At 39.1% G+C, this 20,667-nt stretch overlaps 1 protein-coding gene and 1 long non-coding RNA gene across 16 annotated transcripts in view; one reads left to right on the top strand and one right to left on the bottom strand.

Annotated features, from left to right (window-relative positions):
- Positions 1–1,600: 1,600 nt before the first annotated feature.
- On the bottom strand, positions 1,601–10,887 carry LOC127173728 (uncharacterized). Its single transcript, XR_007828794.1, has 2 exons — positions 10,175–10,887; positions 1,601–1,942 (listed from the first exon to the last, which is right to left on the bottom strand). It is a non-coding gene; the product is annotated as an uncharacterized LOC127173728 (long non-coding RNA).
- A 124-nt stretch (positions 10,888–11,011) lies between these two features.
- The window catches only part of ebf3a (EBF transcription factor 3a), a 104,545-nt gene continuing 94,889 nt past the window's right edge, over positions 11,012–20,667 (top strand). For 8 of the 15 annotated variants that reach the window (XM_051123657.1, XM_051123656.1, XM_051123663.1 and 5 more), the window contains exons 1-6: positions 11,013–12,067; positions 12,319–12,475; positions 12,805–12,868; positions 13,148–13,203; positions 15,677–15,750; positions 17,252–17,320. In XM_051123657.1, the coding sequence (XP_050979614.1) occupies positions 11,934–12,067; positions 12,319–12,475; positions 12,805–12,868; positions 13,148–13,203; positions 15,677–15,750; positions 17,252–17,320 (554 nt within the window). In that variant the 5' untranslated portion in view covers positions 11,013–11,933. Of the gene's footprint in view, positions 12,068–12,318; positions 12,476–12,804; positions 12,869–13,147; positions 13,204–15,676; positions 15,751–17,251; positions 17,321–20,667 lie in introns of all 15 variants that reach the window. The other 7 variants (XM_051123665.1, XM_051123660.1, XM_051123664.1 and 4 more) reach the window with 2 other exon arrangements.

The following is a 20,667-nucleotide window of genomic DNA, read 5'->3' as shown; positions in this document are numbered from 1 at the left end:
ATATCTGCTGCGTTGACAGTTTTTTGTAATGATTTTTGTCTGTCTGCCTGTCTGAATGAATGAATATATAAATACAGTGCAAAACAAAGAGACAGGAAGTCAGATGTGCAGAATGCCCTATGGGTGTGGTGTTTTTAGCATGTTATATTTTTGAAGTATACTTAAAATTTGTATGTATTTTTCCCACCTAAATTTTGTATTTATATATTTATATATGTGAACCAGGATCACAAAACCAACCTCTAGGGTCAGTTTTTTGAAAGTGAGATTTATACATCAGCTGAAAGCTGAATAAATACAACCATTTAAAAAATCTGGAATCTGAGGGTGCAAAAAAATCTAAATATTGAGAAAATCACCTTTAAAGTTGTCCAAATGCAATGCATGTCGCTAATCAAAAATTAGGTTTTGATATATTTACAGTAGGAAATGTACAAAATATCTTAATGGATCATGATCTTAATATCCTAATGATTTTTGGCATAGAAGAAAGATCGATAATTTTGACCCATATGATGTATTGTTGGCTATTATTGCTACAAAAACCCGTGCTACTTAAGACTGGTTTCGTGTACTAACTTTTAATTTGTTAAGAAACTATTATGAATCAATTCAGTTGTTTTCTTAGAATTTGAGACTAAACTAAACATGTTTTCTTAGGAATATTTCAAGTGATAATCAATTTATAGGTATTTCTTGTGTCCTTTATATCACTTGTCCTTCTAAAATGTCTTCTGTAAAATCTTTTTTAAATTACAAACTCGCTATGAATATCATCATCATCCAGGGCAGGAAGTGACATCACTTTGGAGGGAAAACAACAGTAGAAATATTAGTGAGTAAAAGAGATGGATTTGTTGATTTCTGTGTTGTTTTGGGGCATTAGATGGTTTGACTGATTCTAGAACATATCGTTCTGTTTGATGAAAAATGTTTGGTTACTAAAATTGGTTTGGTTGTATAAATTACGGTTAAATTATACAAGTATCCACCTTTTTCTAAACGTGGAAGTTTCGCCTGACTGGAGCGATGCTTTACATTTTCGGTCTCTGGTGTAACAAATTTTCCAAGCCGATAATATAACGTTAAATCTGCGCACATTTTCATGTTTAGTTATATTGAAAAAGTTTTGTTTTAACATTGATTTCTTATGGAGATCAGAACACAAAAGAACCCAACAGAAGTTAGAATCCTTCATGGCGCCGCTCAACGGTTACTCAGGAAAAAGGTGGATAAGCTAACAAGTTGTCCAAGTTTGATCACTGAAAGTCTGTGGGATCCTTTAAGAGAAACATTTTTTGTGAAGGTATATTTATTTAATCTGCATAGCTGCAGAGTTGAAATTGTATTTCTGCTCAAGTTGAAGTTGGCAAATGTTAAATGAACTGAGCAGTTTAGTTTGTTTATAATCCAAATTGTTGTGTGAAATGAGGTTTCAGTGTTTGAAATATTCATTCTAGTTGACTGTTCTGTAAAAAGTCCTTAAAATGAAGCACATTCTGAGAACAGAAGTCTTTTACTGCCCGTATTTCACATTCAAAACCATTTCACACTGAGTTATGAGTTTATTTTCTGCTCCAAACAGGAAATAACAAGTACACACGAGTGCATCATTTTTATTTATTGCATATTTAGCCCATGCTACAGCTCAATGAACAAAATCATCATAAACAATAAACACATTTCTTTGCACGGTCTCTGTGATCAAAGCTTTGGCAGCCTAATCTAACCAATTAATCCATTTATCAGCGGCGCACTAACAAACATGCCCTCCATATGCTGTTTCCAACACACCCTCTTCCTCGCAGAGCAGCTCAGGAAACTAGGGCGGCTCTTCGGCAAGGCGATGTGTTCACCACAATCACGTCGTTGTTCGTTCCTTTAGATTTTTAAATCAGTGGAAATAGTTGAGTATTTCAATACCTACAATCTTTTAAAACTTCTGCACATACATAGACACACACACACACACACATAAAAAAGAGAGAAAACAATACATGTGAAATTGGGGGTAAAAGGTTTTTGAACGCAGATGTTGCATTTCACTGTTTAATTTAAAGCTCTGTGAATTTTTTCACAGTTTTTTTCACCTCTGTGGTCCCGGTACACAGTGCCGAGCTGACAGCACTTATTTTAAGCATTTACTTGGTGTTTTTTTTTTTTTTTCACGGCTGCATCTTCATCTTTCTGTCTGTTAATAATGTAGAGTTCACACATCAGAATGATCTTCACGTTCTCCATCTGAGCAGGTTTCCTTTCTTACTTTCTCTGCCTTTTTCTTTCTCTTTGCAGCTCTTAGATTCCCTGACAGCATCTGTGAAAACCTACTGCACACGGCTTTACAAAAACACAAACATCTAGTAAAAAACCTTTAATTTGAAAACCACACAAGTGAATTTGATGGTTAAGCCATTTTGTGTTCCATTATAGGAATTCAACTATAAGTTTGGAAATTGTTTTGATTGTGCTACTGTTTAGTGGGATCCAAAACTCTTTTTTAATTACAGTTTTAGAACAATTTGAAACAAAGATACATTAACACTGAAATTTGGCGCTGTTTCTAGGTCACTAATCGAATTAGAGACTCTAGAAAATGGTCAGATTTTTCTTTAGAACATTTTATGTCACACACACTTTTTAATATTAAATGAAGATCCGCCGCTATGCTCTTCATACAGTAGTCAAGTATCTCTTAAACATATTTGTGACTGTGGACCACAAAACGAGTCATAAGGGTAAATTTTTAAAAACTGAGAGTTATACATCATCTTAAAGCTGAATAAATAAGCTTTCCACAGATTTGGCCGAGATACAACTATTTAAAATTCTGGAATCTGAGGGTGCAAAAAAATAAAATTGCCTTTAAAGTTGTCCAAATGAAAGTCTTAGTAATGCATATTACTAATGAAAAATTAGGTTTCGATATATTTACAGTAGGAAATTTATTTACTTTAAAATATCTTAATGGAACATGATCTTTACTTAATATTCTAATTATTTTTGTCATAAAAGAAAAATTGGTAATTGTGACCAATACAATGTATTTTTGGCTATTGCTACAAATATACCAGAGCTACGTAAGGTTTTGTGGTCCAGGGTCACATATTTTATTAAACTGTGCTGGCTTACTATAACTGTATTAGTACAAAACACCTTTGAAGAAATTTTTAACAAAGCCAACCTAAATGCTTTTATGTAAAGCAAACTGCTAAAAAAAAAAAAAAAAAAAAAACTTGATATGGGTTTGCTCTTTTATACTATTTCAACTTGTTACTAGCCATCAAAATAGCCAAGAAATCTGGCATGCCGTTAAAATGCCATGCGACACGAATCGTGCTGGAGATCATAATCATCAGGTTTTGTTTTGCGTTTTTGTCAGCATGTGTGCTGCCATGATTAAAGCAAATGGATGACACTAAATATTAAGACATTCTGAAATTCATAAAATTGTCATTCCACTTTTTAAAATTTTGCACTAAATTAGCAAATCCCCAGCCTTTTGGACCCCACTGTATATCTCACCCAATATCTTTCACAGTTTGGAGTGGCACTGTTCCACTAAAGTTCCTCTTAGATACGTGAGAGTAATGCATCCCAAAAGCAGTCGCCTGGTAATTTCGAGGAATCCACATCTGATGTTTTGTGTTGCACTTAAAAATGCATAAAATGCTGCTTTTAGGAAATAAATAATTCCAGCAGCTGTTTTCATCTCCATCTTTTGAGGAACATCATTAAAGAGGCTGTTTGTTTGCTTCCTCTGTGTGATTAAAGGTTCAGTTATGCACGTGGGCGGCGTCGAGCATCTTTAGAATGAAACTGTGCGAATCTGTTCAGGGCAGAGATACAGTAGAAACCACAGAAGACGCCGTTATCCCCACATGGTGTAAAACACACACACATACATTTAGACTGGCTTTCCAGCCGTGGGACTTGTCACTACTTTAGTCTGTTTCTAGACAAAGCCATTCGTTCACCATCCAGACTGATTTCTTAGATTTTTAATTCTGAAGTCATTTGTGAGATTAAAAATGGCCCTTTTGGGTGTGAAATTGTTTTTCAAAGCAACGGTATTGAAACAATTCAGGCTTGATATGACATCAAAACAACAGACGACAAGAAAGAATTAACTATCAATATTAAGGCTACTCAATTAAAAATTTATGGGCTAATAATGCACCTGGATACAATCTGACCTGCCATTATGTGGATGTAAGACACGTCTCTAAGTGAGTGTGCGCCTCCACTCTTACGCCGGTGCCACTGGGAATTTAAACTGCAACGTAACACAGCAATAAGGGGCTGTGTGAACTTTGACCTGTTGACCCTCCCTATTAGAGCTGGCAGCTGGGGAATTTCATTTTGATACAGCAAGGCAGTCACTAACAGTCCCGCTTCGTGCTACGAGTTGTCATTTCTCACATTTTCAATTTCTTTCCTCCGTAGTTTTCATTTCATAGCGTTGACCTTTTTGACTCTGTCATGTGAAGTGTTTGGGTGATGTGCTCTCAGGAAATAGCAGGAAGTTCCGAATGATAAATTGTGGACTACATTTAGTAGTCTCGTTGCATCACAATAATGTGCAATTGAGTGAGAATTAGTTTTGTTTGGCAGGTTAATCTGAAAGTAAAATTTTATGTTTCCCAAAGAAGGCTTTAACTATCAGCACCACCTTTCCATAATGACAGCGTTGAAAATGTTTTTGACCCAACACACAATTTGCAAACGTGACTTTTGTCTCTGAACCATTCTGCCATGCAAAGATGAAATTGAGTATATATGCACATTTTGTCAACTGGATTATGACTAAAACGTTTTTTTTTAACTATGATATGTCCTTTGAGAGACATGCTTTGTTCAGGTATGTTAAAAAATTATACGAAAATAAAAATCTGGATGACAAAAATGTATAGTTATAGTTACCACATTTTACCTAGATAGGAAAGCCATTCCTAAATAGTTTAACGAATAGGTAAATAAAACAAAAAGATTAGTAAATGGCAAATTATCTAAGTGAAAAATAGAAAGATTGTAATGGCTTTAAACAATGTGTAAGCATTTACTTTTTTACACTTAAATGTTTGCATGGCAGAAAGTAATATTTATTGTAATTGCATTATTGAAAGGGATTTGAATAATAGTTATTTTTTCAAAGTTGTAAATAAAACAAGAAAACAGTCAGTCTTTCTACCTAAGAATTTTACACTTAATTCAAGGTGCTACGTGCTAATTCTTTGTAATTATTTGTAAAAATTGCTTAGCTATTTCTGAGCCAAAATGGCTGTAAATGTAAATAACTTATTTTAGAGAAAATAAAATTACACATGCAGCAAGCACAGATAATGAATTTATTATGTTCTGTTTTGTTCTGTCGTTTAAATATTTTAATCATATTCTATTCTATTCTATTCTTGCCCTAACCTCAGGCTCCGACTACAGGGTCTTTTTTTTTTTTTTTACCCCTCAGGCCTGTAGGTGGGGCAATGGCACCACATAATGGTCCTTTCCGTGCCAGAAAAGCCTGAGATCGTCTCACCTACAGGGGCAGAAGTGACTGAACGCCTATAGAAAGGCCTGAATAGACAGACCGGTGGCTCTTCCTCTCGGTTACCAGATGTTCGAGCTCCCAACGAGCGTCTGATTTGTGAAAATAACTAGGAGAAAGTAGGTCAATCACGTCTCATGAAGGACGTGCTGCTGGTGACAAACTCATCGCAGGGTGAGCTGTTTAAAACCGAGACTTGAGATCTGTGTCTCTGTCACTGGTGGTGTATGTCTGCGTGTGCGCGTAGGGGCCCCGAGCGCAGGTGCAGCTGACGGCCCCGCGCCGTTAATTACTCCGGTAAACTTTGTAATCACGAGAGTTTACGGGATCTGCCGAAATGAGGTGTAGCTGACCCGCTCCGTCTCTTTTCAGAGCCCATTTCCACTGGATATTTTACATGTTAATTGTGTAGAATGGCTCTTCGCTCCTTTCTTTCTATAGGTGCTGCCTGGAGCTGCGCCTCGGGCTCTTTCTCTCTCTCCCTCTTCATTTCAGCAGCAGAATGAAAATGCTAATTATTATATGGCAACCTCGACATAACCAGCCCATTTCACATGTTCTGCTGTTTTCATTTAAAATCAGCTGTGAATCACGATCTTTGTTACACTGACACACAAAGAAAGAACTTTAGGGGTAAAAAACGACAACTATGATTAGTATTATTATTAGTTGTCGTTGTTGTTGAATCATTAACATAATTGCTTTATAGATTTATAAATTATATGCTTTATATTATAATTTTAACGTTAAATGTTATTGTTAATGCTTTTTAATACATTTCATTTTTATTTTAATAACAAATGCAATTTAAACAAAGCTAATAATAATGCGTTATTTATACATGCAAATACTATAAGGCAAATTATAGACAAGTTGGTCTCATGCAGTGTGTATTTTAAATGTTACGTTCAAAACAAGAAATTTTAATAGCTGTATCGAATAAAGATATATGTGAAATACATACGTAGCTAGTTTAAAATAAATACTACTTATGACTGAACTAACTAAATGTATGTGGAACATACAGAAATATGGTGACCTGTTTAATGTCGTCAGGCAGCATATAAGGTTTGAAGTTATTTCCAGCCAACTATAGAGCTGAAGTTTGTAATTGTCACTGGAGTTGTATTGGGACATCTGCTCGACTGTATCAAAGCCGACACGAGAGTCCCAGCGGCTGAGCAAAAATCTGAGTTAATTAGCGCGATACATGTTTAATTAAAGCCAATTACAATATCTAAAATTACCTAATCGAAACCTGTTTTCACAGTGAAGGTGCCCTCAGCACGATCTGTTTCACACAGAAATAACACATGCATTTTGCAGCACATGCACTTTGTGCTTTTGCACGATACAGATGCTGCTGGATATGGAGATTTTTTTGTCTGCAAATAAAAGCATCAGCAGATATTGGACACGACGGCGCGTCACACGATACAATACTTATATTGGAGTTTTTATTGTTTTCTGCCTTGTTGTATATATTTGTTTAATGCGTGTATTTATGTGTAGCCTATTTAATTTATGTTGGACACTTTAAACTGCAAAATAAGATTTATAATTTGTTCCTTAACATTTGATGATCACATAGTTCGCCTTTTGTTTTTTAAGTCTTTACTGTTGTCTTTTTTTTTTTTTTAACTATTTGATGTTTGCAGGCATATCCAATGCACGACAGCTGTGAAGTGATAAGTTCTTACGTTCTTTAAAAGAAAATCAAAAACTGATTGGCTCATGCTTAATCGATATTAGACTATTGATTAGAGAGCTCTTCCCCGTTTAATTGTGCTGTGATCTCAAACGCTGTTTCGCATATGCGTCGAAAGGAGGCGCTCTTCATCAAATTTCTCTTAAAGATTAAAAGCTGCTCCGCCAAAAGCTCCCGCAGTTTCCTCCGGAAAATGAATTAATATATTTTCACGTTTTATTCATTTAGGCTGATGCTCAAATTCATCTTTGAGGGAGAGAATGAGATTGAGATTTGTCATATTGTTAATGATATTTTAGTCGAAGTAAATAATTAAGCATATTGTTTGTCTATTTTTCTGCTGTTAATGTATTATTTATTCACATGTTGTATTATTTATGCATTTTATTATTTAACGCTATTTGTTTTTAAGCTTTATTTCAGCCCGCTACGAATCCACAATTGAAAAATATATTAATTTTAACTTGTTTCCTTATAAAGCATATTTAATAAAACGGCCAGTATAATTTTATGCAATATCTGCGCTTGTTCTAAGCGCAACTTTATATAATAGCGCCAGAAACAACAATAAACTGTTAGAAAAATGATGACTTGACTGTAATGGCAGCGCACATAATTCATCAAGATTTTATTTGCCCTCATTTTTCCCTTTTCTGATCATTAACGATGTAATTAGTTGTCATGATTAAGGCGAAGAGAACATATGCAACAGTTTAAAAATGCAAAGACGAATGATTGATTCACCCTGTTTGTCATGCACTGACGTTTACGCATCTTTGATTTCCATCTCTCTCCCTCTCTCCTTCTCTCTCGGATTCTCTTTTAGATAAACCCACTACAAATGTAAAAATTATTTTGGAGTCTTAATATAAGAGGAGTTGATTTTTAAAGCATGCAAATATGAAACTTAACAGTTGAAATTTTGATTCTCGTTCGTTTCCAGATATTTTTGATGTTCCGAAAACGCCATAGTGTGAAGAACTGTGACGTTTGGAGCTGGCAGATCCGCTTTAAACATAGGAACTTGAACGCTTGGATTGATATTCCGAAGGTAAATCATCTTTTAGCATCTCTACATGAGTTATGATGAGCTGGTTCACGCCTTTCACTACATGACGTGCTCTCTGAGTGGTCAGTTGTCCGATTTTACGCACCCAGAATCTCAGCACTGCTAATTTAATTTCATGTCTCAATGCCAATACCAGCCCGAACGCACATGTCAACGCTTTTCTGTGATGTTGGAGACGGACAGGCCCTCACTCTCTCCAAGCAATTTTATTAGTGCCATGCCTCACCTATAGAGCTTCTCTAGAGTTTTGCAGGTGTCATTTCTGCTCCAGACCTTTAAGATTAAAAGTGGGCTTTGGATGATCTGGCCGTGCGCAGAGATGCAAATAGGAAAGTCGTGGTGCGCTGGTATGATGCGTGGAGGGGACATCTGGGCACTGGCCATCTGACTGACTTTGCCTTGACATCTGGGAAAGCCACTGGTGTGTGGCACGCGAATCGGTTGATGTCGCTATTTAAATGCAAATTTGTTGGGGATCATTGGAGCCTCACCCCGTAAATTCACACAAAAGGAACACTTCACACACAATAAGGAGGAGGGTCGTTTCTTCGGGAGGTCTTGGCAACGCCGAACAAATCTTATTCAAACCCACACACACCTTCTGCATGACTAACTTTTCCTTTGTCCTGCGCTCTCGGTTAGTACATCTCCCCAAATAAGATCTAACATGGCCAGACAGAATAGAGCTCAATCCGCAGCGTTCACTTTTTAAAAAAAAAAAATATAAACGTCCAGTTAAAGCAAAAAGCTTTTACGTGTCATAGCAGGAAATGTGGTTTACTAAAAAAGAAGCCATCAACCAAAACACTGATCTGAATAACCTATAATTTAGCAAGGTTTTATTATCATCAATAATTAAAGATAAATGTCTAAATCAATTATTTTTTTCAAAGTGTTATTATTATTATTATGTTTGCAAATGTATAAGCCTTTTTGAAAATTTTGCATGCGGTAGATATTTTAGCTGCGCCTTTAATTTTTTTTTTTTTGCATAACAAAAACTGACACATCTGACACTCTCGAAATGTAAAACGCAATTAAAGCGGTTATCACAATAAACACGCCGGATTTTGTTGTGTCATAAATTTGTCCCGCACTTTATTTTCAAACATCGAGGAGCGAAAGTGAAAGTTGGTGAATTAAAGAGCGCATTTTGCACGCTTTGGCTCCGGGCTCCAGATGAGCCTCAGAAATGAGCCGAGATGGATTCAGGCGAGCAGCTGATTCTCCAGTCTCCGGCCAGATGGCTTCTGAACACAGATTTGCATTCATTTTCGCCTAATATCTTCCAAAATAGAGGGGCAGCTGCATTTGTTGTCAAATAAGGTTTAAAACTCCTTTTTAGGACGGGATCGTTACCTACGCGATGGGATTGTTGAACTTCTCTAGTCAACAGTATCAGATTTAAAGGGATTTAGACTAAAACCCTAATTTGGTAATCAGATTGAAATCGCTTTGGTGTGTAATCTGTATTAGAGATACTGTAGATTAGGCCTAGGGTTAGCAAACCTGAAATATTTATCGTGGTAAATTAAAATAAAATAATTCTAATTTAAAAAACTCAAGTCAAAAGATAGCACATTCCAAATAGGTCTTCGGAAACTTTAGGTTTATTTGTTAGCACACACGTAATTTTATTAGAATTTCTGACAACAGTAATTATAAGAACATTTCACGTGAAACACAGAACAACCGTTTCGTGATGAAGACAAATAATATTAATCATCATTTGCTGCCTAGAGTGCCATTTAACATTAAAGTTCACACAGTGTATGCATGGATCAAAGTCACTGCGAATTAAAGGCAAAAAGCATATCAATCTTAAATTGTCGTAAAATATAATTTTATTACTTACGTATTTAATTAGACGACGATGCAATGTGATGGATTTTGAGTCGAGGCAAGAGCAACAGCTTTGATAATTCACTTATCTTTGGCAATAGTCATTAACCCCCAACACTAGCAGAATAGATTGCTGTGTAAAACACATCTCTCTTCTCCTCTCTCCGTCCATCCATCCATCCCTCCCTCCAGCGCACAGGGTCCCCAGATAACCAACATCGGACTTCCATTTTCGCCCATTAATTCAAATATTAACATACATGCAGAGTCTGCCAATATCGGAGGCATGAGCACCTTACGAAATGAAAGGCAAAAAATGACCCTTATTGTCCTGATAAATGATTATATTTTTATTACAAAAGACATCCTACTTCTTGCGCATAGAAGGAGAGGGTGGACGCAATGTTTCCCCCGAGTCCTTTCACAGTTTCAGATGTAATTCTGCAATAATTTACAAAATTAAGCGTGTACGCGCTAGGACTAGGAGTTTGACATCGCCTCGGCTCGCTCCACGTACGCACACGAGCAAACTGGCTTTTTAGATTCGAGCAGTGTCAACGTTGCCATAATTTAAGACGCGCATTACGCCATTATGCAGATGCCCAGGGTGTTTATTATAAGGAGCATCTAGTAGTCTTAAAATGCCAGTGCGCCTTCCTGACTTGAGAGCAATCAAAGTGAATCGATTTGGATAGGCTCGCGTCCGGGACGTTTGGCACTGCTGTCATTGTGATGATGGCAGAGTAAGAATTTTTATTTTTTTGTACAAAAAGAAAAAAAAAAAAAAAAAAAAACGAAACCAAAAAAAAATCTGGAACCCAATCGCAAGCGGATGGGTGGTCAGTCAGTGCTCTTTTGCACTCTATAAACTTGCACGGCAGTTTTTGAGGATATATAGTTCCCGCGCGCCGCGCTTTATTCGCGGGCTTTCATTATCATTCATTTTTGTTCCTCTCTGATGATTACTTGACACGAGATGTTCGCTGGAAAAGCAGCAGCGGCAGCGACTCTAGTCGCGTATGTACTCACGGTCCAAGCTTAAAGCCCAGCGACAGGAAGCGTCAATCCTCTCCATGTATGGGCAAAGCCACGCCCCCGTGCGCGTCATCCTCTGACAGCGTGGATCCCGTGGGTCTGGAGTTTTTGGCTCCCGGGAAAGGTTCCAGTCCTGGGGGATAGAGGGTTGAGTTTTGTATGCTTCCATCCATTCTGCAAAGACGCGCTAAAGGCCCCTCATCATCCTCTCCCGTGTCCGGGAACACCTCCACGGTGATCATTTACGCGTTTATTTGTCTTTTGGAGCCAGAAGTGGTGGATTCAGCAGTGTCCCGAAGCCTTTTTTGATGCTGTTGTTATAGGATGCCACCAAGCTAAGAGCATCATCACCATCATCATCATCATCATCAACAACAACAACAACAACAGAAAGTTGCAAGAAATGTTTAACTGAATTAAAACAAGTCTTAATATCCCCGCTATTTGCGCGACTTGCTTCGCTTCTTCTTGCACGGGAGGATCTCCATCTATCCAAACAAGCTGCTTGGAGAGGCTTGAGAATCTCTTTACGCACTGAATCGTTCATGTGGTGCCAACGCAGGACGGACTGAAGAAGGAGTCGGGACTGCTTTTTCTTTTCTTCTTCTTCTCTTTTCGACAAATCCCAAACAAACTCTTGCGGCTATCCGAAGGGGCTCTTGGAGAGACGACGCGCCCTCGCTCACACTCTCATTTCATCTCTTTGGCTGGAAGTGGGTTGCACGCGAACTGTTTTAATGTTTGGGATTCAGGAAAATATACCGAGAGGGGGGACCACTATGAAAGAGGAACCGCTGGGCAGTGGCATGAATCCGGTCCGATCGTGGATGCACACGGCTGGGGTGGTGGATGCGAACACGGCCGCCCAGAGGTACGTTTGCCAAATCATCCGATTTTTTAATGCATTTCTCAGATCGACCCCTAAATCCCCAATATGCCATGTATCAATTACACTCTCCCCATGCACCTCTTCGCCGCTTTCCCCTGTTCATTACATCATATTACAGTTTAAGTGACAAATCAAGAATTCTCCCATGTTTTCATTCTATCTACATCTATCTATATCTCAAGTGGTACGCCTGTTGTTTTAACCCACACTGGTGTCTTGTTTTTTCCCCGCAGTGGAGTTGGTCTGGCACGGGCGCACTATGAGAAGCAACCGCCATCCAACCTCAGAAAATCCAATTTTTTCCACTTCGTCCTGGCGCTTTATGACAGACAGGGACAGCCAGTGGAGATCGAAAGGACAGCTTTTGTGGACTTTGTGGAAAAGGAGAAAGTAAGCGCCACTCTGGAATACTGCTTTGAATTTTCACCTTAAAACTTCCACACTTCTAGATCTTTGGAAACACGTGTGCGCCATTAAACCGTTTTGACGGATATCACAGAAAAACAGAAAATAGATTTGCATTATACACATTATTGCCAGGAATTTACCAAAATACAACCTTGAAATAGAGTTGCTGGATAAAAGCTTAAATATGAGAGAACATGCATACAGACAAAAAGCAAAAACAAAAAAATGCATGCGTTTAAGAAATATACTAAAATAAAATTCTCGACAACCCAATAATGCCAATCTGACCCCAAACAAATGCTTATTTTCAGGAACCAAACAGTGAAAAAACTAACAATGGGATACATTACAAACTACAACTATTGTACAGCAACGGTAAGTGTAAATTTCTCTATTCAGCAAGGATAGATTTACAAGTGTTTTATTCGCTCAATGGAGCCGTATTAACTTACGTTTAGTTTCCTAAAATGTAGTTCAGTTTATTCCACAAATGTAATTCTAGTAGATGGAAAACCATCGATGATGTTTTTCTTTTTTTATTAGTGAATTTGAAGAATTCTTTCAGATTTTTTTTTTCTCCCGTGGAAACTTTATGTAGTTTTTTTTACACCAGACTTTTTTTCCACATTGAAAAACAAAAATAATTTCCCACAGGCGTCAGAACAGAACAGGATCTTTATGTTCGGTTAATCGATTCCATGACAAAACAGGTAAGAACTTTTCCTTCTTTTTTTCTTGCGTGTGTGTGTGTGTTTGTATTTATAATCTCTGTAATATTTTGTTGCACGTGTTTCGGTCACACTTTACATTACAGTTACCATAAGTAAATACAGAATAAGCAAATGCATGTATTAAATTATTGGAGATGCAGAATATTTTATTGCTATTGCTGCTGTTATGTTCACGTGTACTGTGAACACTGTAATGTAAAGCCGTGGCTGTATTTTGGGTTGCTCTGATTAATGGGGGAGGTTATTTGGCAGATTTAATTTAATATGAATCACATTACCACGTTTTTCTTCTCGTGTAGCTGCTTGATAATTTATTGCGAATTAATGAAATGGTGGAGGGCACAAAAGATGTGTATAGACACTTTTAAATCGCGCATTTAAAATAAAACATTTACTGAGGATAAAGGGAAAATAACCTAAGGTGATGATAATTTTCTTTATAATTTACGCGGATTAGTTTCTTAAGAGCCACATTATAGCCTTACTCTCGCATATGGAGCATAATGTTCAAACCTAATATTTCTGTATTGCGCTCAATTAGGCTGTTTTTTGTTTTTTAGTTAATCTTGTTTTTAATCTGAGACATTATATAGCTCGTGTGCGTGTACCTGTGAATCACAAAAAATACCATTTTATAATGTATGAGTATTATTTTCTTAAAAGAATCTTATAGTTGCTTCGTATGTTATATACATTTTTGTAAAAATTAAATAGCTTTTTTTTTTTTTTTTTTTTTTTTTTTAATTATTGGGCAGTGCAATATTTTTTTTTAACAGCCATTCGGTTTACATATTTTAGTATGTCATTTCTATCGCACTGCCGGCACGTGAAAACTCACTTTTGTTGTGCTGTAATCAGATCTGGTTAAAGGCATAAAAATAAAGCTCCAGGCGTGAGACAGACACTTGAGTTCATATTGTACTCTGATGTTCTCTGAAATCACTCTCTGTTCATTTCCATTGTCCATTTCTGCCTCTCATAGTAAAGAACAGGGGGGATCTTTAGCTTGATTTTGAGGCTCTTGTTATCTGTCGTTTATCCATCGTTTGGCTTCACAGGAGAGAAAATATGAAGGTTTTATCTGAGGCGCCTCTGAATGGAGCTGAACATGATCAAAGAGTCAATGGCGCTGAACAGCCACTTTATGGTTTTCCGTATATTTTCAGTGAGAGGCAGGAAAATAAATAAGGACACACAAAATAATGCCTGATAATAGTGATAATTTAGCAAATTGTAGATTTGGGATAACCGTTTTAATTTTATCTTTGTTAGGTAATTCTTAACAGAATTGATTGATAGAATTAATTTAATCATAATTACAAACCAACCGTTGCATTCAGCATGCAACTGGCAAATTAAAATTCTAAAGTGACCTAATTGTTACTATACTTTATTAGAAGCTCATATATTTAAAGCAATTTATTTTTGCACCGTGTGTTTATTTACGCACATTACGCATGCGTTTTTTTCTTCCCAGTTTTATGTGTATACAACAGTGCTTGGATTTTCATACATTTATATGTACCAATAATAGGCCTACTGCGTATTTATATAAAAGTGACTGTTTTTGTGCAATGATGTATTGTGCAAGAGCGCACTCCAACGCGTCCTTCCGTGGGATCCGTGGGGCGCGTTGGAGTGCGCTCTTGCACAGTACATCATAACGGGAGCAGGGCAAACAGGGAGGGAGGGAGAGAGAGAAAGAGAGAGAGAGAAAGACAGAGTGAGACAGACAGAACGCGCAAAAAGCACCAAGGCCCGTGCGCACCTACAGCTCCAAACGCCATCTGTTAAAGCCAATGCTCAAAAATTACTCAAGCGTACCCCCCGACACCGCTTTTTATCTAAAGAAAAATCATTGTTAGCGGCTCAAAATAAACAACAGATTGCCCATTAGCACTCTACCCCTAAATATCTGCAGATTATAACCGCGTTGATGTGTACGGTTATGGGTATTATTTACCGCGGCCATCTGCGTCTGAAAAGCGACATCTATGTGATTTCTATTATCATTCCCCAAATAAATAGCGCGAAGATCTAAACAGAAGCATATGCGACTCTTCATTTCTAAAGTGATATGCATGTGGTATAATTTGTCATCGCAATGACCGGCCAAGTGTTGATATTCATTTCAAACATCATATTTATTTATGCAAATTAATAACACAAAGGTTATCTCTATCTAGAATGTGGGCATGTGTGTTGGTTTACAGATAAAACATTGTTTAACAATGTATGTGGGCTAAATGAATTTTATTCACGCACCTTCTCTTGTCGATTTTTAATTGATGAACTTGAACTTTAAAACCACGTTTTATTATTTTAGCTTTAAATTCAATTTTTTTTTTTTTTTTTTTTTTTTTTTTGCGGATTTATATTTAATATTTAAAATGGTTTATTTTATGTGTTATCCACTTGTTTAAAATGTCTAAACTGTGACTTTTATTTCAAGGCTATTATTTATGAAGGGCAAGACAAAAACCCAGAAATGTGCCGAGTTCTTCTCACACACGAAATTATGTGCAGGTAAGATTTTAATTTTCAGATAATTACAAACTATCACATTTGACTGCGTAATTGAATTTTATCAGCCATAATGTCTTGTCATGTTTTCATAAATGCGTAACGCACATGATGTAGGCCTATCCAGGCCTCCGAGCATCAGCCTTACAGAAAATCAATGAATCCCTGAATAGATCTGCCTGGATACGCTGAAAAGAATCCAAATGTTCAGAATTGTCAGGCGGCTTATGCGTAATGATTTACGCTTCGCTTTGCGCCCAGCTCTGCGAGTTTCAGAAGTTCTACTTCAAAAGCGCAAATTTGACCGGATCATTTGGTGACATCGGACTTATGAATGATTTCACTGGACTTTTAGCACTAAGGAGGATGAATTGAAATTCACACACACACACACACACACACAGCGGTCGGCTCAAATGCAGACGCGTGTGTGCGCACTCCGGCCTTTTTTTGGAAAGTGGCTTTTCATCCTCAGCATTTTAATCGTGCGCCACTCTGTCTGTTATGATTTTTTACGCACTCGCCACGGAGAAATCCTTATCCTATGGTTATTTTTAAAAGTAGAAAAACGAGGATAAATAAAATAACTGCACAAACCTAGAACCCGACGCTTATTGGAAGCAAGCACTCAATTTTCCAGCAAATGGGAAAGGAGTCAGAACAGTGCGCAAAGGTCAAGCCACGTCCTTCTGCGCGCAAGCTAATATCGCTTCAAACTTTTAAGAGCTTACGCATCGCACTCTGTTGCTTGCGTCAAAACCTCACAGATGCGTTTCCGAGTCCCAAGCAGAGGTCCATAGGCATACCTTAATCACTTTAGCTGTCAGCTTTAAGGAGCTTTACGTGTTTTCCATACCATATGGTGTTAATTTAGCTCACTTAGACATGTAACCATTATACAAGTGGGCTTCTTTAAATTCAAGAGGCATAACATTTTTTTCCTCTGTAATTTCAACATTAATTAAAGAAAGCATAATGGAAGCATCTTCAGGGCCTCAAAATGGAGGCATTGGCACATTGTAGGAGACTGATGGAGGCTTTTTGAGCTGGTAATTAATAAGTGCCCCACAGAAATCCTGGTTGAAGGTGGCATCTTGCATCCTCTCCAGACACAACAGCTTGACAATTAGAGGTAAACAAAAGCTGGGGCTGAGAGAGAGCTTTCCCCCCTCCCAGCCTCCTGGCACCCCCTCTCCTCCTCTCAGCACTAAGACAAACACCAAAAACATGCTGTTTTCCCTCCTTCAGCCACAGCGCCGGGCTCCGTGTTTACCCGCCGCCCGCATCTGCGAGAACCGCAGCCACCAACACCATCAGGCTCAGCCAGAACCTACGCCAAACACCTCGGCGGTTAGCTAGAAAAGAGGACGAGAGAGAGCGTGTCAGATGAATAAATCTAAACACACGGTGCTCGGAGACGAAAGACACATGCAAGCTGTTTGCTGATTCTCTCATGTCTCATCTCATGTCTCGTTTTCTCTCTCCCTGTGCTCTTCTCCCCAAGTCGGTGTTGTGACAAAAAAAGCTGCGGGAACAGGAACGAAACGCCCTCGGACCCCGTGATCATCGACAGGTAAGACTATCTGTCTGCTTCCCGTCTCTGGTCTGTGAGCGCAGGGCGCTGCGGCCCAGCGTCCTCGCCCGGGTTGGCCCCCGTGTTGCTGCGCGGCGTGCCGCGCAGGTGGGTTGACGTGGGGTGTCTTTAGGGACTGTGTAATTGCTGGTGAGTTGTCAGGGAAGTGCTTTCCTCCAGACTTGCAAGCATCTCGAGAGCGTTTGGCTTTAAATTCACAACTCTTTCATCGTAATTTGTTAACAACTGCTCTGCTTATCTTCTCTGTAAACAGCACACTGCCTCTCGCCGGCTTCATGGCACGACTGCGTGTGCCGCAGCAGAGCAGTAACGTTGCATCTCCAAACGTGCGTGTTCGAGGCAAAAAGGCGTCTTTACGTTGCGCTCTGTAGTGCTGCCGGTGGGAAATGAGTAATGTTTCTGGGCTGGCTGTTGGCGGTTGCATGTTGATCACATTAGGGAAAGCGTGTTCAAACACACCGGCTCCCGCCGAGTGGGTAATTGACGTTCTTTCTTTTTTTTTCTGCAGCTTATGTTTCTCTTTGTGAGTCTGGCTCAAGGTTACACTTACTCGGCGAGACTTACACTTCTTCCTTTTTGTCCAATTATCCCTGTGGTGGCAGCACGTTCGTGGATTACGCCAGGGCAGGTCTTGGACTCGCGGCTGAAACGGTAAATGTGACAGGGAGCGCTGGCTGCTGGAGTCCGGGCCTCTTGGAGATTAGTGAGCTAGAACAAGCCTACCTTGCTCCATAAAGCCAGGAGTCTCTCTGTTTCCATCTGCTGTAAAGAGCCATGAATAACCAGCAAGCAGTGCCAGCAGCGAGAGTGTCTCTCTCTCTTGGTTTCTCGCCGTAGCTGTTGCAAAGTTATCTCCCGATCACGAACTTGCCTGTCCACTGAGTGGGAAATTAGATTGGAGGGTGAGATGATGGGTAAAGCCGGGAACGAAATACGCGCCACCAGTGGATAGCAATGCTAATGTTTGACTTGCTGAAATAGCTGTTTGCTTAGCGGGGAATGTTTGGTATCTGACAGAGGGAACATCTCTCTTATTAGTAATCAAATAGCAGTGACCAGTTGTCGCTGTCACTCACCGTGCACGAAGTGTGTGTGAAGCGTCGGAAAAAAGGACTCATGCCCCGCGTGTCCAAATCATGGCCGTGCTTGCGTGTTTGGAGGTGTCTGAGCGTTTCCCGCTCTCACGTCATGTGGTCGTAATGTGGAAACCCTGCCTTACTACACAATAATGTGAGTGAATTGGATCATGTGAAGAGAGGCCGTTTGATTTCTCTCTTTTGGAGCAGACATAAGTTTGTTTGGTTTATTTTATTCACATAGCTTATTCATTATCAATATCTGATTTAAATGAAGCTGTCTTGTTTTCTGCTTCCACTATATGCTGTACATGGTCAGCAACAGACAGCTCCATAGAGTTTAACATTAACATGTTGCTAAGCTAATTCCACAATGCTCTAATAAGGACTTCTGTGATTTTCTTGCCCATGAATACGCAGTTAGGCCAAAATATGGCACCAGAAATGCTAAATACTAGATTTTGGAACAGAGCCCTTATTTAACCTTTTTGAGGGGAATGTGAATTCCTTACATCTTCTTCTGTAAACACTCTCAAAGAGTGTGAATCAATCCCAGTAACCTTGGTTATCTTTGCATTAAATGATTAGCTTGTTTAAACAGACGTGCTGAAGAGCTCTGACAGTGTGCGAACAGTAATTAGTTACAGGACCGACATTCATGCACTCACTGTAACTCAACCGCAGGAGAAAGAAAAGCTAGTGGGGCGAGAGGAAAAAAAAAAAAAAAAAAGAGTCCCGGCGAGGAGGAGGAGGAGGAGGATTTGTTTTGGTTTTCTGAACAGAAGATAAAACACATATCACTTCCTCTTAGCAGATCCTGAAAAGAGTCTCAGGCAGTCAAGAGTCGATTCTCCCCACCGGCCGTGGCTTATACAATGTGTTTACCTTTAAAAGGAAAAAAAAACATGAACACTTTGCAACAGGGTTTCGCTGATATTTACCGCATTGACTCTTCCCATAAATTGCTGGGCTTTGTGTTGTGGCTAAATAGAGGTGGATGGATCGGATGTCTTGGCGCTTTGTGCTTCAATCTGGTGAACAATATGTGTAACACTAGTAAAAGAGGAAAAGGAGAACAGCGCAAAGAAGCTCTGATACTCGGCAAAAAGGAGGGATATTGTGGTAGGTTGAAACGGCGGATAAAAAAGCTCACATTTTGATTGTGAGGCGTCTGAAAGACTCGAGAGGATCGTTTTCATAGAGGGGCGATCCGTTCTGTCGGATCACAAAAGCAGATGTGCTTCATTAGCCGACTGCATTGTCTGCATATCACAACTGCGAACAGATGATTTTATCCAACGCTCAGAGAACAAGCCGGCCGGGAGAGCCCGGAACGCACGGAAACACGAACCTCAAATGACTGAAGCGTTCACGCAGGTGGGGTGTATGATATAAAGCTAATTTGTAATCACAAAACCAATCCTGTGGGGTAATGTCTTGTTAGGTCCGTCTTTTTTCCTGGTCTCTGAGGGAAAAAGTGGAACATTACAGTACACCAGGGAGTTTTGTGCATAGCTAAGATACATGCATGCTCATTCAAGCATTTGCGCGCACAGGAAGTAGCTCCAAAGTGCAACTGCGTGAGGGTCGATTGCATTGCAGTCAAAACATTTTACTGGGTTCAGACAGACAGACAGATAGAGGAAGAGAATGTTCTGCTAAACAGGGCTATGGTGACCAGAAGATCTGGTGATCCATTATCAATAACGTTTTCAGCCACATTCTCCCAGATGGCACATGGGCCAGGCATACTGCTCGTTGGCACAGGCTTGGACAATAACTGGCACCCGCTCGCTTCTGGCATTTTCAATGGAGTTTAGGAGACTTATCATTCCAAATGTGTCCTATTTTCCTGTAGTCAAGCCAGACATCTGTTTATACTATTTCTCTTGGACTTTGGTGCAGCTTTAGGTTCTTCACGAGGAGAAGAAGGAAAAAAAACAACGAGAAAAACTTGGTTGTATTTCACAGCTGTTACAAAATTTCAACCTCGACGGATCTTTAAATATTTCACAACCCGACCCTGCTTCGCCATAGATTATTCATTGGTATTTTTGAAAGATAGATTGAGCCTCAGAAATGAGGAGTTCTACAGCTAGACTCGAACTCTTGTAGGTGATGTCTTGAACGCACATGTCAAGCGCGAGCCGTTGGATCATTTACCGCCCCCGTATTGGCCCGAGAACTAATAATACCCCTCCGTCTCGAGAGCGATCAGGGTTTTCCTAGCCAACCGATCTCCCTTTCACT

This window comes from Labeo rohita, chromosome 12, assembly GCF_022985175.1.
Source record: "Labeo rohita strain BAU-BD-2019 chromosome 12, IGBB_LRoh.1.0, whole genome shotgun sequence".
Taxonomy (NCBI): domain Eukaryota; kingdom Metazoa; phylum Chordata; class Actinopteri; order Cypriniformes; family Cyprinidae; genus Labeo; species Labeo rohita.
Note: the sequence above shows the minus strand (reverse complement) of the source record. Positions and strands in the feature narration are given on the sequence as shown.